This window comes from Manis pentadactyla, chromosome 6, assembly GCF_030020395.1.
Source record: "Manis pentadactyla isolate mManPen7 chromosome 6, mManPen7.hap1, whole genome shotgun sequence".
Taxonomy (NCBI): domain Eukaryota; kingdom Metazoa; phylum Chordata; class Mammalia; order Pholidota; family Manidae; genus Manis; species Manis pentadactyla.
The window spans coordinates 119940675-119959853 of NC_080024.1; the positions used below are offsets into that span (position 1 = coordinate 119940675).

The following is a 19179-nucleotide window of genomic DNA, read 5'->3' on the forward strand; positions in this document are numbered from 1 at the left end:
ACGTCACTCTTCAGCTTTCAGTCTCAACAGTGTTGACCATTCTTCGATTCTTCCAACTCTTCCCTTGGCTTCCATCACTCCCTTCTGGTTCTCTCACCTGGGACATGCCTTTTCATGTGCTCTTCCTGAGACTGAGAATAATGGTGTTGATGGTGTTCCTCCTACCCTTTATTACAGACCCCAGGGCGTTGATCTCTTCTAAACTTTCAAATAACCGAATTCATAAATTTCCTATGGTAAACTTCTCCCGATTTTAAATCAACATATCCAATTATATACTGAACAGATATCCACTTGGAGATTCTGCAACAACTTAATCCTTACCAAAATTGAGTTCATTCTTCCCCCATCCAACCTCCCAACATAATTCACTTTTGATCCATTTATACAATTATCCAAATCAAATTGCCCTACTACCCTAAATTCTGTGCCATGATCCTTCTTAGGTCAGTTACCAACTCATATCAATTCTTCAACTGTATCTTCTCAAAGTTTATCTGTCTTCTCATCTTCAACCATAGTTCAGCATTTCAGAATTTTTCACACAGACTGTAAGAGTACTCTCTTAATTACCTTCTAAGCTTTAGATTCACTTGTGAACTACCTCACAGAGCTCTCACAGTAACTAACTAAAATGATGCAGCACTAAACAGTGTGATAAACAGCAAACACTCAAATGTTAGATATTACTACTACTATTCCTAGAGAAATACCTAGACTGTAAAAGTTATTTATGGGGCTCTGTCTTCAATGTAAACATGAAAATAAACTGTTTTTCTAGTAATGGTAACATTTAAACCAAACAATTAACATAGCCTCTCTACCACGAAGCCCCCTTGAAATAACCAAGCATACTATGGGTTATATGGAAATCAGACCAGTGTTATGAGACTAATAGTTATTAGAACATCTATACTATACTCAAAAATATCATACTGTTTTTAAAAGTTATGGTACCTGTCAGGCAAACCATGAGATCAGGGATGACTAGAAGACTCTCAAGCCTAAAAGTCATGATCACTCAGATGGAAATATTTACACTACCTTACAGTTCCACTCCTACTAAGAGAACAGAGCATGACACTAACTCTATATTCAAAAAGCATACTTCTATAGGGGGATAAAATATACTGCTGCCAATATTAAAGTCTTAAATTTTAGCCAGTTTTTAATAGACATAAGATAACTTAACCTCATAAAAATAATCTATGGTAAGCCATAGTGGTGCTTTATTCTTGGGCTGTGGCTCTGCATTTCTTTGAAAAACCAGGGAAGTCTCATGTTAAGATTTTGCCGTTTGGAGATAAAGCTCAGAGTTGTTGCTGACATATTGATCCTTTGGCAAACTGGTGAAAATTATTTTAAGGAGCCAGTGTTCTAATTGGACTTCAAGACATCAAATTTAAACTCCCTGAAAAAGCACAAATGACAGCAAACCACTATCACATTTATCACTTAGAAAAAGGCTATTAAGTATTTTATTATTTTATCCTACATTATATACAGGTCATAAAAGGCCACAGCAGTTTTTCAACATATAACCCTTTAAAAGTAGAGGGTACTATGAAGGATTGACAAGTATCAAAATGAAGTCCAGTAACGAGGGCATATACTCAGTGCAGTATTTCTGAGGAGTAACAAAGCAGATACCAAGTCATCCATATTTAGCATCCAACTATTCCACAGGTTTTTATAAACCTCTTTGGGATCTGTTATTGGCCAAATTGCCATTTATTTTAAGAAATGAAACCACAATAGAAGAATAACAAACTGTAGAAGGTACCTTCCTTATTCTAGTCCTTTTATAGCTCTCCAAAAAGAAGCCTCAATTCCTTACCACCTATTTCTTCCTGCCATCAGAAACAGGAAGGAGAGAAATGGCTAAGCTCATTTGGAACTGTTTTTTTTCTGGGAGTTCCTTCAAACACACTTCAGGCCCTTTAATAATTCGCTTTGAGTTCCTAAACATGTAATTATGTACCCTCCCTGAATAGTAACTCAAAAATGTTGGTTTCTGCTCTGTGAAAATACAATCTTTAAAACTATAACTGGTATCAGCAGATCAATATAAAAAAAATACAGTACCAAGCTACACTGGTATATTTCCATATTAAGAACTTCAAAATATACTTATCACTGAGACCATAGTCCTTGCATTAGTTTTCAGTCCACTATGAACTTATCTGCTGCATGTAAACATGTCTAAATAACTATAGATAAAATACATCAATCATAAATTTCTGTAAAAGATAATAAAATATTTTCTTTAAAAAACAAAACAATAATAAGCAATTACTGCATTGTTTCCAATTTTATGAAAATGGAACAACCTTGCAGGTTGTTGCCAGTCCTGAGTTCATTGTAGTAAAAATGGCCCTAGTTCCTGGTTAAAGTCAGCCACCAATCTATTCTCTTCAGTAGATGTCTTCTAATACTGTAGGCAAGAATTTGTTTTAGGTGCTATTTTGTCCATTAATAAAATTATATACCAGAAACCGACCAGTGCCACAGTACTGTGTTGCAAACAGTTTTCCATCAGGAGTAGGATCTGAGAAAGCAATTTCTTCTTTACTCAAATATGAGCCATATATAAAGTTACTCCTATTAAAAAAAAAAAGGAGGGGGGAAGTGGAAGAAAAAAATATATTTTTAATCACCAAAATTAGAAAAACTTGTCAAATACAATTTGACTAGAAAGACTTTTTAGGTAATGTATATGTTCTAAAAATTTTGAAGATAACTTTATCTAAAATATTAATCTGAGGTAAAAAATATTTTATGAAAGCAACAATAGTTTTAAGAACATTTGTCCAATACCTTGCTTTTGATAAAAATATTCAACAACTCTGAGAAAGGAATTTTCTCAACCTGACAAAGAGCATCAATGAACATCAAAATCCATGGTGGAAGACTGAAAACTCTTCTGTAGAGATCACAAACAAGGTAAGGCTATCTCTGCTTGCACCTCTTTTATTCAACAATATACTGCAAGCTTCAGGAAGTGCGATTAAACAAGGAAAAGAAATAAAAAGCAAGCAGATTGGAAAATAAGGACTACCTCTTTTTGAAGATGACATTACCTTATACATACAAAAATCCTAAGGAATTCACACACAAAAAAAACTTAGGTCTAATTAAAAAATTAGTTCAGCAAGGCTGCAGGATACAAGATCAGCATTTAAAAATTAATTATATTTCTATATACTTACAATGAACAACCCAAAACGCACTTTAGAAAACAATCCCATTTGTAATAACATTAAAAAATTCAATTACATAAAAGAAGTACAAGACCTGTAAAATGAAAACTACTGAAAATGAAAGCACACTCAAGAAATTAAAGGAAACAAACAGAAAAACACCCCTTGTTTAAGAATGAGAAGACTTAATATTTAAAATGGTATTACTTGGCAAATATATTTACAGCTGGCTTCTGCGAAGAAATTGACAAGCTGGTCTAAAACTCAGAATACTCAATGAATAGTCAAGAGTACTGAAAAAGAACATTAGAGAACTCACATTTCCTTATTTCAAAACTTATTACAAAGCAACAGTATTCAAAACAGGGTGCCAATGGCGTAAGAATAGACTAATGGACTAGAAATGAGAGTCCAGATATAAACCCTCACATTTACAGCCAATGATTTTTGACAAGGGTGCCAAGACCATTCAATGGGAAAGAAGAGCCTTTTGAACAAATGGTGCTGGAACAATTAAGATATCTACATGCAAAGAATGAAGTTGAATTCTATTTCACATCATATACAAAAAATAACTTAAAATGGATCAAAGACCTAAATGTAAGATCTAAAACTATAAACTCTTGGAAGAAAGTATAGGCATAAATCTTTTTGGCCTTAGATTAGGAAATGGCTTCTTAAATATGAAACTAAAAACACAAACACAAAAGAATTCAAAATTATTAACTTCTGTATTTCAAAGGATACCAAGATGAAAGACAACAATGAAATGGTAGAAAATATCTGCAGATCACATATCTGATAAAGGACTTGTCACCAGAATATATAAAGAACTAATATACTTGACAAGAAAAAGATAGATAAACCAATTTAAAAATGGATACAGGATTTTGAATAGGCATTTGTTTAAAGATATATAAATGGCTAAAAGGACATGAAAGGATGTTCAACATCATTAGCCATCAGGGGAATATAAATTAAAACCACAATGAAATAACACTTTATACCTGCTAGGATGGCTAAAATAAAAAAGACAAATGTTGATGATATGAAGAAATTAGAACCTTTATATACCGTAATATATACAATATACAATTACCATATGGCCCAACAATTTTACTCCTAGGCATATACCAAGAAAAATAAAAACATGCAAATATTTCTCCATTTACCAAGAAAAATAAAAATACACAAAAATTTGTACATGAATATATTCATGGCATTATAACTCATAATAGCCAGAAAGCAGAAACAACTCAAACATTCATCAACTGATGAAAGGTCAATAAAATGTGGTATATCTGCTAAGTGGAATAACATTTGCAATGATTCATGCTACAACATGGATGATCCTTGAAAACATAATAATCAAGCCAAAGAAACCAGTCATACATTATAGAAATCCATTTATATGAAATGTTCATAACAGGCAAATCCATTGAGATGTGAAGTAGGTTAGTGGCTGACAGCTGATGAGAAGAAAATGGGGAGTGACTTGCTAAAAGATACGGGGTTTTGGAGGGGAGTGATCAAAATGTCTTGTATTTGACAGTTGTAATAGTTGAAAGCCTTCTGCATATACTAAAACACATGGACTGTACATGTCAAAAAATTTAATTTTGTTACATAATACCTCAATAAAGCTATTGAATTTATTTATTTATTTTTCTGGCCAGGATATAGACTATTAGAATTTTCATACTGTAACAAGGAACAATAAATGAAGAAAGTAGAAACTCTACGTGTTGTAACAGGAAGCTTATTGTGGCAATCTCACTACCACACAGAAGAAAACACAATGGCTATACTGTTTTATGTTTTCATAAACTAGAACTATCCCCTGGTTGTCATAAAACCTAAGTTTACAAGATTTAAAGGAGGAGCGAGACCCTCATTTAGGACTATTAATCAGCTGCATTTTCCAAGTTAGTTCTAAAAGAACTAAAAACAGACCTGCCTCTTGTCATGAAAAAGGTAGGTAGATCTGAACCCTTCTGGGTCACTCACTACCCATTGATAAAATAAGAGGATAAGACCAGAAATATATTAAGAATCTAAGATGTTTAAGATCTCATAATGGATTATTTTGAAAGCTATCCCTACAGATAATAGAAGGCAGGGATTCTAAGAATAAACAAAAATAAGAGACTGACCTAAAACCCTCATTTGCACATTTATTAACTACCTCCATTAATCCTTAAGCAAAAGTGTTTTAAAGAATAAAAACAAAATATATAATCTGAGTCTTTTCCTCTACACCTTTGATTAAAAATCAAGGAATAAATGCAAGAAGAAAAACTAATAAGAGATGGAGATAAAATACAAATAATGTTTAATTTTCCTAAAAGCTAAACTGCCAAGAAACTTCCCACATTTCTTTGGTTATCTTTGAAATTGTCCAATATTGAACATATTTTAAATAAGTGGGTTATATTGGCCTAATACCATAGTTACAAATAAATTAGTTTAGCAATATTTAATATTCTCTTACCCCTCCGACTAACGTCACATTAAAAAGTGCTTACTTACAAGAGAGGCTCAAGATGGCAGCGTGAGTAGGGCGGTGGAAATCTCCTCCCAAAACCATATATATTTTTGAAAATACAACAAATACAAGTATTCCTACCAGAGAGACCAGAAGATACAGCACAACAGCCAGGCTACATCTACATCTGTGAGAACTCAGCATCTCATGAAAAGGGTAAGACACAAACCCGTGACATGGCGGGACCCGAGCACACCCCCATCCCAGCTCACTGGTGGGAGGAAAAGAATCAGAGTGGGGAGGGAGTGGAAGCACAGGACTGCTAAATAACCAGCCCTAGTGATCTGCATTGGGAGCACAGACACACATTGCATGGTGTACTGTATATTAGAGAAATGGAAAAGTAAAATTCGTTGGAGACTGCGAGCGGGTCCCCATAGCCGGCTCCACTGGGACAAAAGAAAAGTGGGTGCTTTTTAAAAGTCTTAAAGGGACAAGGGCTCAACAGCTGGACAAAATCATCCCAGCACACTCAGCCCCGCAAGCTAGGAATCCTGAGGAACTTCAGGCCCCCAAGCCCCCTGGGGGATAAAGCAGCCCCGAAGACCCTCACAGCGATAAGCAGCCTGCCATTCATTTCCCCTGGCCAGCACTACAAGCAAACCGGCTGACTGGCCACAGCTGCACAGCAACCACACAGTCTTCTCCCAGCACGCAGCTAACTGGGACAGACAGAGGAACCAGAACAAAGTCCAGAACAGAAGACACAAAGGGGCGCCATTCTCCCAGGAGAACACACCCGGCCTGTCTGCCACACCCTGCTGTGCGCTAGGCTATCCCAAGGGCCACCATGCCCACAGCACCTCAGGAGATTATCCCAGAGACTGCTTCTGATGTGCGGGTAGACGGCACAGGCAGTGGAAGCCAGAGCAAGGTCCAGAAGTTACAAAGGGGCACTGTTCTCGCAGGAGAACACAACCAGTGCATCTGCAACCCTCTGCACTGTGCTAGGCTATTCCAAGGGCCACCCATGCACGGCAGCTCAGGAGATTACCCCAGAGACTGCTCCCGGTGTGCAGGTAGATTGCACAGGCAGCGGAGAAGGGCAAGGCAAACAACAAGCAGAAAGGGACTTTGTTTTCACAGCTGACACATGCGCCACCTGCCTGCAACCACTTCTATCACCATGAAAAGGCAGAAGAATCTGGTCAAGTCAAAAATCACTCAAGAAAACCCCAGAGAGAGGGCCTGGTGAGATAGATATAACCAATCTTCCTGAAAAAGAATTCGAAATAAAAGTCATAACCATGCTGATGGACCTGCAGAGAAATGCAGGAGCTAAGGGATGAAGCCCAGAGGGAAAAAACAGAAATGAAACAATTGATAGAAGTTCTTAAAAGCAGACTGGATGAGGTACAAGAGACTGTTAATGGTATAGAAATCAGAGAACAGGAAGACAGAGAAGCTGAGGCAGAGAGAGAGAGAGAAAAGGATCTCTAGGAATGAAAGAATATTGAGAACTGTGTGACCAATCCAAAAGGAACAATATTCACATTATAGGGGTACCAGAAAAGAAGAGAGAAAAAGGGATAGAAAGTGTCTTTGAAGAAATAATTGCTGAAAACTTCCCGAAGCTGGGGAAGGAAATAGTCTCTCACACCATGGAAGCCCATAGATCTCCCAATACAAGGGACCCAAGGAGGACAACCAAGACATATGATAATAAAATGGCAAAGACCAAAGACAAGGACAGAGTATTAAAGGAAGCCAGAGAGAGAGAAAAAAGATCACCTACAAAGGAAAACCCATCAGGCTATCATCAGACTTCCCAACAGAAACCTTACAGGCCAGAAAAGAATAGCATGATATATTTAATGCAATGAAACAGAAGAGCCTTGAACCAAGAATACTGTATAGAGCACAATTATCATTTAAATTTGAAGGAGGGATTAAACAATTTCCAGACAAACAAAAAGTTGAGGGAATTTGCCTCCCACAAACCACCTCTACAGGATATTTTAAAGGGACTGCACTAAATGGAAGCACTCCTAAGGCTAAATAGATGTAACCAAAGAAAATAAAATCACAGCAAAGAGAACAGACCGACCAAATACAAACTAAAGTCAAAAAATGAAATCAAATATCCACAAAAGCAGTCAAAGGAAACACAAAAGAGTACAGAACACAACACCCAACACATAAAGAATGAAGGAGGAAGAATAAGAAGGGAGAGAAAAAAAGGAATCATCACACTGTGTTTATAATAGCTTAATAAGAGAGTTAAGTTAGATGGTTAGATAGTAACAAAGCTGCCCTTGAACATTCGGTAACCATGAATCCAAAGCCTACAATGGCAGTAAGTACATATCTATCGATAATCACCCTAAATGTAAATGGACTGAAGGCACCAATCAAAAGACACAGAGTAACAGAATGGACAAAAAAGCAAGACCCAACTATATGCAGCTTACAAGAGACTCACATCAAACCCAAAGATATATATAGGCTAAACGTGAAGGGATGGAAAAAGATATTTCATGCAAACAATAGGGAGAAAAAAGCAGGTGTTGCAGTACTTGTATCAGACAAAATTGACTTCAAAACAAAGAAAGTAACAAGAGACAAAGAAGGACATTACATAATGATAAAGGGATCAGTCCAAAAAGAGGATATAACCATTATAAATATATATGCACCCAGTACAGGAGCACCGACATATGTGAAATAAATACTAACAGAATTAAAGGAGGAAATAGAATGCAATGCATTCATTTTAGGAGACTTCAACACACAACTCACTTCAAATAACAGATCAACCAGACAAAAAATAAGTAAGGACACAGAGGCACTGAAAAACACACCACAACAGATGGACCTAACAGACATCAACAGGACTCTACACCCAAAAGCAGCAGAATACACATTCTTCTCAAGTGCACATGGAACATTTTCCAGAATACACCACATAATAGGCCACAAAAAGAACCTCAGTAAATTTAAAAAGATTGAAATTCTACCAACCAACCTGTCAGATCACAAAGGTATTAACTAGAAAAAATCGTACAAAGAAAACAAAAAGGCTAACAAATACACGGAGGCTTAACAACATGCTCCTAAATAATCAATGGATCAAGGACCAAATAAAAACAGAGATCAAGCAATATATGGAGACAAATGACAACAACAGCACAAAGCCCCAACTTCTGTGGGACGGAGCAAAGGCAGTGCTAAGAGGAAAGTATATATCAATCCAGGCCTATTTAAAGAAGGAAGAATAACCCGAAATGAACAGACTAAAGTCACAATTATTGAAACTGGAAAAAGAAGGACAAATGAGACCCAAAATCAGTAGAAGGAGGGACATAATAAAGATCAGAGAAGAAATAAATAAAATTGAGAAGAATAATACAATAGAAAAAAATCAATGAAACCAAGAGCTGGATCTTTGAGAAAATAAACAAAACAGATATCCCCAACCACACTTATTAAGAGAAAAAGAGAATCTACACACATCTACAGAATCAGAAATGAGAAAGGAAAAATCACGATGGACCACAGAGATATACAAAGAATTACTAGAGAATACTAGGAAAATCTATATGCTAAGAAGCTGGAAAACCTAGAAAAAATGGACAACTTCCTAGAAAAATACAACTTTCCAAGACTAACCAACGAAGAAACAGAAAATCTAAACAGACCAATTACCAGCAACGAAATTGAATTGGTAATCAAAAAACTACTCAAGAACAAAATCCCTGGACCAGATGGATCTGCCGCTGAATTTTATCAAACATTTAGTGAAGACCTAATACTCATTCTCCTTAAAGTTTTCCAAAAAATAGAAGAGGAGGGAATACTTCCAAAGTCATTCTATGAAGCCAGCATCACTCTAATACCAAAACCAGGCAAAGACGCCACCAAAAAAGAAAATTACAGAGCAATATCCCTGATGAACATAGATGTAAAAATACTCAACAAAATATTAGCAAACCGAATTCAAAAATACATCAAGAGGATCGTACACCATGACCAAGTGGGATTCACCTCAGGGATGCAAGGATGGTACAACGTTAGAAAATCCACCAACATCATCCACATCAACAAAATGAAAGACAAAAACTGCACGATCATCTCCATAGATCCTGAAAAAGCATTCAACAAAATTCAACATCCATTCATGATAAAAACTCTCAACAAAATGGCTATAGAGAGCAAGTACCTCAACATAATAAAGGCCATATATGACAAACCCACAGCCAAAATCATACAGCAAGAAGCTGAAAGCTTTTCACCTAAGATTGGGAACAAGACAAGGATGCCCACTTTCCCCACTTCTATTCGACATAGTACTGGAGGTCCTAGCCACGGCAATCAGACAACACAAAGAAATAAAAGGCATCCAGATTGGCAAGGAAGAAGTTAAACTGTTCCTGTTTGCAGATGACATGATATTGTACATAAAAAACCCTTAAGACTCCACTCCAAAACTACTAGATCTAATATCTGAATTCAGCAAAGTTGCAGGATACAAAATAATACACAGAAATCTGTGGCATTCCTATATCCTAACAATGAACTAGCAGAGAGAGAAATCAGGAAATCAATTCCACTCACAATTGCTTCAAAAAGAATAAAATATCTAGGAATAAACCTAACCAAGGAAGTGAAAGACCTATACACTGAAAATTACAAGACACTCATGAGAGAAATTAAAAAATACCAATAAATGGGAACACATCCCATGCTCATGGATAGGAAGAATTAATATTGTCAAAAGGGCCATCCTGCCTAAAGCAATCTATAGATTCAATGCAATTCCTATCAAAATACCAAGAGCATTCTTCAATGAACTAGAGAAAATCGTTCTTAAATTCATATAGAACCACAAAAGACCTCGGATAGCTAAAGCAATTCTGAGAAGGAAGAATAAAGTTGTGGGGATGATACTCCCCAACTTCAAGCTCTACTACAAAGCCACAGTAATCAAGACAATTTGGTACTGGCACAAGAAGAGACCCATAGACCAATGGAACAGACTAGAGAGCTCTGATATAAACCCAACCATATATGGTCAATTAATATATGATAAAGGAGCTATGGACATACAATGGGGAAATAACAGCCTCTTAAATAGCTGGGGTTGGCAATACTGGACAGCCACATGCAAGAGAATGAAACTGGATGATTGTTTAACCGCACATACAAAAGTAAACTCTAAATGGATCAGAGACCTGAATGTAAGTCATGAAACCATAAAACTTTTAGAAGACAACACAGGCAAAAATCTCCTGAATATAAGCATGAGCAACTTCTTTCTGATAGCATCTCCTCGAGCAAGTGAACCAGAAGCAAAAATGAATTCATGGAACTACATCAAACTAAAAAGTTTCTGTACAGCAAAAGACACCATCAACAGAACAAAAAGGCATCCTACAGTATGGGAGAATATATTTGTCAATGACATATCTGACAAGGGGTTAACATCCAAAATATATAAAGAAATTACACACCTCAACACCCAAAAAGCAAATAACTCGATTAACAAATGGACAGAGGATATGAAGACAGTTCTCCAAAGAAGAAATTCAGATGGCCAACAGACACATGAAAAGATGCTCCACATCACTAACCATCAGGGAAATGAAAATTAAAACCTCAATGAGATACCACCTCACACCAGTAAGGATGGCCAGCATCGAAAAGACTAAGAACAACAAATGCTGGTGAAGATGCAAAGAAAGGGGAACCCTCCCACACTGCTGGTGGGAATGTAAGCTAGTTCAACCATTGTGGAAAGCAATATGGAGGTTCCTCATAAAACTAAAAATAGAAATACCATGTGACCTGGGAATCCCACTCCTTGGAATTTACCCAAAGAGTACAACTTCTGAGATTCAAAAAGACATATGCACCCCTATGTTTATCACAGCACTATTTACAATAGCCAAGATATGGAAGCAACCTAAGTGTCCATCAGTAGATGAATGGATAAAGAAGATGTGGTACATATACACAATGGAATACTATTCGGCCATAAGAAAGAAAGAAATCCTACCATTTGCAACAACATGGATGGAGCTGGAGGACATTATGCTCAGTGAAATAAGCCAGGCGGAGAGAGACAAGTGCCAAATTATTTCCCTCATTTGTGGAGTATAACAATGAAGCAAAACAGAAGGAACAAAACAGCAGCAGACTCAGACTCCAAGAAGGGACTAGTGGTTATCAAAGGGGAGGGGAGTGGGAGGGCGGGTGGGGAGGAGGGAGAAGGGGATTGAGGGGTATTATGTTTAGTACACATGGTGTGGGGGGTCACAGGGAGAACAGTGTAGCACAGAGAAGGGACATAGTGGATCTGTGGCATCTTGCTGCACTGACAGACATTGACTGCACTGGGGTATGGGTGGGGAATTGATAATATGGGTAAATGTAGTAACCACATTGTTTTTTCATGTGAAACCTTCATAAGAGTGTATATCAATAATACCTTAATAAAAAATTTGTTTAAAGTAACCAAAAGAAGAACAAAGAACAAACTGAAGGGAACAAAACAGCAGCAGACTCACAGAACCCAAGAATGGACTAACAGTTACCAAAGGGAAAGGGACTGGGGAGGATGGGTGGGAAGGGAAGGACAAGGGGGGAAAAGGGACATTATGATTAGCACACATAATGTGGGGGGGTCACGGGGAGGGCTGTACAACACAAAGAACACAAGTATAGTGATTATTTAGCATCTTACTATGCTGATGGACAGTGACTATAATGAGGTATGTGGTGGGGACTTGGATGATGGGGGCAGTCTAGTAACCATAATGTTGCTCATGTAATTGTAGATTAATGACACCAAAAAAGAAAAAAGGGCTTACAAATCCAATACACTGACAACCTTATGCAAATTTTAAGGTTATATAAATGTTATACATTTAAGATTAATTAAATGCCAATCTTTATAGTAAAACTCTGCTTAAGTTCTAAACTACTGAAAATGATCTGAGGAATTACATTCAAGTTACCTCAGGCATTCAATCATTCGAGAAGCAATTTTCTTCCGACGCATCATGCTGAACACCCATATTCGACTGATGCCACAGATTGCAGGCTCTGGCAACGTAGAACAGCACCAGGCTTTCTGCCTTTCAAATCTGACTTTTTCTTCTTCTGATCTGATAACTGGAAGTTTCTCTTCTATAACTCTGTAGCCCTATAAGTATCAAAATTGGGGGTAGATTTTTAGGTGAGATTATCAATTATCAATTGACTAGCTGTCTAGTTCTATTCTTAGTAAGGAGATCACTTCATTTGTCCTGCTTCTTAACAGAATATTAGGACCACTTATGTTTTTCATTCTCATTTTAGGAAATAGACCTATTATCTATATTCTGTTCTAATTCACTTACCAGTTATGTGACCATGAGATGAAGTAACTCATTTAAGCTTTGGGTTCCTTACCTATAAATTGCAGATATCCATTACCTCTTTCAGAAAATTGTTGAGAAATCAAATAACGTAATATGTTAATACATCCAAAGCACCTTGCCATCATGGCAGGCCCAGAATAGCCATGAATGTTAGTTTTCTCTACCTCCCACATGTCTAAGGACCAGCAAAAGTACACGTTAAGAACTCAGCAATCATCAACTGTTTCTGTGACTGCTGCAATAGTTCCAGGGTTCACAGCTATGCAGGAACTAGGAATGGAGACGGCACAGGAATCAAGAGTTTAGAAAGGTCCTTTCCCCACACTCCCATTCCTTTGAAAAAAAATAAAGTGCTTTTAAAAAATATACATCTCTGCCAGTCTAGTTGACAAAAAGGACATGGCCAGCCATCTGATGGGACATGGTACAAAACTTAGACAACACAATTAAGAACACATACAATTGTAAATCAATGGTACTTTAATTTTAAAAAAAAGAAGAATTAATAAAAAACTAACAAGCAAATATTACATAACTATTCTCTAGTCTAAACACTGCTACAAGTTATTTTTCAGAACTAAATAAAATAGAAGTTTAAAAGACAAGGGGTTTGGCACTTTGTAAAACAACTGAATTTCAGTATGGCATTGAATTTATATCCCTGAACTACCTTATCAGCTCCTTTTAGAGGTCAATTATGTTATTATAAGTAGCAAGATTCATAAAATTATACAATTTCAGGCCGAGTATTTTTTAAATATAGCTTAATATAGAGAAATTAATGCATGCAGACCTGTTTTGACTTTGCATTTTATTAGAAAAATTTATAATGAAGAATATATTTGCAGGCAACTATTAATACTAAAAGATACCCAATGAACAAAAGTAAAATCCAATGTACACTGAATTCATGAACAAGAAGTAAGCTGAAAGAAGACAATTCAAATGGGGCATGCTTCAAAGCAAGCATGATTAGAGAGTCTTATAAGTTGGTCTGTTACTACGTAACAGTGAACGTACCTCATAATGTGAACATACCCCTTTCCTTGTGATCCTACTGAGTTTGACTCCTAAATACAAGCCAAGTCCTAAACCTGGAGCTAAACCAAAGAAGTGGTGATCTATTCCAGGGGTGGGCAACTTTTTATAAAGGGCCAGGTGTAGCCCACCTGGCTTCTGCTGTAACTAGTCAACTCAGTCTCTGTAGTGCAGAAGCAGTCATAAACAGTTTTCCAACCCTTGATTTATTCCAGTGCTGAAGGTACTGAGACAGACATTATATCTGTACCCAACATGGAAACTTCCTGACCCAATTTTAACAGTACTTTTGATTTAGAGAACTTTTATCTTAAAAACTTACTTGAGAAGTAATTTTCTTGCAAGATACAACTCTACTAAACAGTTACACACAGGAATTCCTACATTCATATTCTTCCTTATAAAATGTTGATAAATTTACCAGGATTGTGTTATTCAAAAGTATACAGTAAACTCTTTAAACATCAAGCTACAATATGAACATTCTAAAATCACTTACCCACTGGATGTGTTCTGCAATTAGGCAGCCAACTACTTTTTTGTCATTAGAAATAAAGAGAAGTGTTTTAGTTCTGGAATAGCACATTAATGGAGCCTGTTGGAAACCTAAATCATTATCAACCATCTCTCTAATCTCGTCAACCTGCCAAATAAAGAACAGCATTTTTTTTTTAAACAACAGAAGCACTTACACATGTAAAAATATGCTATTTCAGTTCATTATTATTATTATTCCAAGCAGGACATCCTCTAAAAAGTTCTTTTTGAACGATTATGCTGACTAGTAACATTTTTCAAGCCCTGTGGACCAATCTGTAAAATGGGGAACAAGAGGAGTAGCTGCTCCTACAAGAGGCAGTAAGAACATTAAGGCCTCCCACTGAAGCATCATGGGTTTGAGAAGTGAGGAGAATTTCACTAGAATCTTACAAAGGCAAGCACTTTTCTTCCCAAGCCTTAATTAGCACCCTCATAAGTAAAATTGAAGTGGGCACAAATGAAAGGAAAACATGTTTACTCTTTATCAATAACAGTTTATAAGCCACACATTATACAAAACACTGTATTATCTTACTTAAACCCCAAATCTCTTGAAGATCTAGAATTCCTTACTTTACATATAGAAGAAATAAAATTCAAAGGTAAGTAACTTTCTCATGTCAGATGTTGGACATCTAGAAAACCAAGGAGCAGTGATTTGAATCCATAATATTAATATAGTATCAAAACCTGTTTCCTCTTTTTTACCTTTCAGAACTGTGTCAAGGTCAAATATGACAAACTCAAACTTTTGTGGACACTCAAAACTCTAGACTTTTTTGTAGGTACTTAAACAGTAGTTCCTTCCCCAGTTAAACAATAATACTCAAATAGCAGTCCAATAAACATTCATTTGTGTTACTAAGTTGAAAATGAAAATAACCCCTAAGGAGGTTAAGTATTTATACCTCTGACATGAAAAATACCATGTAAAACATCCCTTATTCAGTGATAAAAACTCAAGTCCTCCTAATCCTGAAAGGTATCCCAAAATACAACCCCAGATTCAATTCCTGAGGCAGATGACTCACAATTCTCTAGATTTTATTTTTAACCTATCATGGGTTACTAACAAGTAACAAACTGGATTGTAAGTTACTAATATTTTGCCCTGAGAAACTAAAATGAAGAAATCAACATTTACTGAGGATTTTTATTGAGAAAAGTCTGGATTCCACATATTGGTGGTGTAGCAAAAATCCACTGTGCATTTCCAAATGATGATATTTAGAATTCCAAAAATTCCCTAATTTAATTTTGGTTTAGTCAATCACTAATTCACCATTAATTCAACAAGTATTTATTTTTCTGCAGGGATCAATGTTTCAAAATACAAGAGCGGTAGCATATCTACATGCCATTTTAAGTGCAAATGTTTATACTGTTAGGCAGTAGTAGTTTGAGGGCTTTGGTAAATGGAATTGTCCTGAGAAGTCAGGAACCACAAGATTAAGCAGAATGTTAACTATATTTTCAAATAATGGGTCCAAAGAATGCTCTTTCAACCTCCCTTTCAGTTGGAGTATCCTAAATTTAAAGAGGTCCAACTGTTAGCCTAAAAAAGTACAATAAGTAAATATATTCTTTGTATTACTAAACATTTTGGACACACTCTAGTACAATTGTTTCAGATACACAAATGGACCCATTGCTTTACATTATGAGATACTTCTGAAGAAGCATCTGGAGGTTGAAGAAAAATGCTCTGAGTATATTATTTGAAAATTCAATTAATATATTATTTAAAAACAAGTTTTATCTTACAGTTTCCTGACTATTAAGATATTTATATAATAAAATGGTTCCAGACTTCGATATCTCTCTGGTTCATTTCTCTGAATCCTCAGAATTTGTAACTCTATGTTGGACTAAAACCGGGCTCATACTATGTAAGAGGATTTTAAGTTTTCTATGTCATATTTATAAACCAGACTATATCCTGTTTTTTTTTTAACATTATTTGATTGCCTCATGTTTAATTTCAGGATTACTATAACCAGCTACTACTAGATCTCCTTCAGCAATAAACATTACTTAGAAATTTACTCTTAGAAAGAAACTTTATAGTTATTAATTTTAATTTTCTAAGTTATTACGATTCAAATTTTAATTGTTAATGGGTTAATTCTGATTCTTGAAATAATTTATATGGCATTTTAACTTAAGGAGCATGCTTTCTATACCATCACTCAAATTACTGATATTACAGGACAGTAACTAATTCACTAAAAATTCATTTCATATGTGCTAGACACATTACAAAGTTTAAGCATAGTTTTTCAGCTGGGTAGTATTATCACATGCTTATTTCTTGCCTTCAGAATTGGTGTTTAAATGTGTTACATCAGTTATGCATTATTCTCTTAAAATTAGCTGCAAAATTATATTATCAATTCTACATGAAATTTCACTGGTAATTTACCTTTTTCAGGGCATACTTTGGGTCTTCAGGAAGAACCATTATTATCCTGCCATCAGGATATTCAGCCAGAATTCTTTCTTTTTTCCAGCCCTAGATATTAGAAGAGAAATGAATTTTATATATATTTCATTTGTTATATTCATGTACAAGAGAAATGTATCAATATGTCTAAAAATTGCAAACATGGCAAAATATATGCTCATTCATGTTTAACTGTTAAGACACAATAAATCAGCTATTATGTTAAGCATACAATGGGTACAATGCAGCTAATTTCTCTCCACTACTCAAGAGGACACAGGAATATTTCTAACTTATCACTTTCCATTTTAAATTCATTTTGAAAAATCACATACCAAAAGCAAGCCCCTTAAAGTCAGTGATGCCCAGAACCTAAAGAATAACTCTTCAGTTTCTCGATACATTAAGTTTCTTTGAAAATGGTTACCTCCACAAACACTCATGGTTTTATGTCTGGCATGCCAAAGACCTCCAGGAGGTTTTAAATGAACTGATTTGCATGCAGTAGCCCAATATGTAAGGAATAGTTTTCATTCTTATTGATCACAACTATCAAAGTCACAAGAAGGAGACTATAAAAATATAACTACCTTCTAAGAATCTAATAGGGAAGAAGCTACGTTGTGTGTATCTGAAGTTAAACATACTCAAAAAAAGAGAGGTAATAAACTCTTCTTCAGATCCACACTCGTGGTGATTAATGAGCAGAACCTGCATGAAAAAAAAAAAAAAAGCCACTTAAATCTAGTAAGATGGGACTGAACCAGAGGTTAAAACTAGGAGCTTTGAAGTTAATAATAAGCACAGAAGGAATGAGCTTAACTGGTTGTTCCATTTGTCTTACCCAACAACTATTTACTTTACATAAAAAAGCCTTTCAGGAAGCAGTATGAACTTCTATTAGAGAAAACCATCATCTTCTTTCTGAGATGTTTCTTTTAAGAATATGAAAAGCTCAATGAAACCAAGAAAAAGGCAGCTATATTTTCTTTGAATACTATGGCAAGTCTAGTAGAGCACAGAGAAGACAAGTACTACTCTATAACATCTTACTACGCTGACGGACAGTGACTGTTATGGGGTATGTGATAGGGACTTGATAATAGGGGGGAATCTAGTAATCACAGTGTTGCTCATGTGAAACCTGACTGTAAGACTGTATATAAATGATACCTTAATAAAAAAAAAAATACTATGGCAAGTCTGAAAGAAGGTTGATTTCCTTAAACAATCCAAAATGTTTTTGAGTACAAGAGTAGGATTTTAGCTGGGGACAAAAAGTCTAGTAACAAGTTTGGTATATATATATGTAATTTGGGTCATACTAATTTAAAATTGGAATTTGTTTAAAAAAATAGAGCACCCAAAGGTAAAGTAAAATTCACGTGATTAGAATGGTAATTGGTAAAGTGTCAAGATTTGAAAAGGAGCAGAAACCATTGCCACAGAAGTCATTTTTTTCAATTAGAAAATAAATCTGAATCATATCCAGATCTGAATATAGGTAAACAATTTTTTAAAGGCATAAAAGATATCACCTCTTTAAAAATAAATTTATATTAATATTTTATTTTTGGGAAAAGCTTTTTAAATAAATCTGTCATAAAATGAAAATGGTTAAACTATAAACTCAATGAAGACCTAGAAATGTAAGTAATCTCAATTTACAAGAATAGGTCATACTTCCTGAACTAAATTAGCTATAATTTGATAAGCTATTTTCCTATTACCTTTAAAAACTGGTTTCATGTCATTATATTGCACCACAGACACCAAATTGTTTTTACTGACTTCTTAGTACAAAACTTTCTCTTGAAACAACCTGTGATTTGCATATTCATGCAGAAAATTTTATTACAACTGGATTTGACATGACTTTATGTTTTAAATATGATTGTTTTTTCACTTACATATGAGAAGCAGGAATTGCAAAAGGCAGAGTTACTATTCCTTAGATTTTTAATATTCATGAAGACATACTTTAATGAAAAAATTTTAAGAGTTCTGGAGTGAAAGTTCATGTTTATAGCTTGGTAGTTACTGGCTACATGA

The 19179-nt window shown here is 35.4% G+C and overlaps 1 protein-coding gene across 5 annotated transcripts in view; it reads right to left on the bottom strand.

Moving 5' to 3' along the window:
* Positions 1-1447: 1447 nt before the first annotated feature.
* ESCO1 (establishment of sister chromatid cohesion N-acetyltransferase 1) overlaps positions 1448-19179 on the bottom strand; it is an 86512-nt gene continuing 68780 nt past the window's right edge. For 2 of the 5 annotated variants that reach the window (XM_036905797.2, XM_036905796.2), the window contains exons 8-11: positions 17107-17196; positions 14644-14787; positions 12702-12889; positions 1448-2601 (exon numbers count right to left, since the gene is read on the bottom strand). In XM_036905797.2, the coding sequence (XP_036761692.1) occupies positions 2454-2601; positions 12702-12889; positions 14644-14787; positions 17107-17196 (570 nt within the window). In that variant the 3' untranslated portion in view covers positions 1448-2453. Of the gene's footprint in view, positions 2602-12701; positions 12890-14643; positions 17197-17717; positions 17839-19179 lie in introns of those variants that run through there. The other 3 variants (XR_008998314.1, XR_008998313.1, XM_057504083.1) reach the window with 3 other exon arrangements.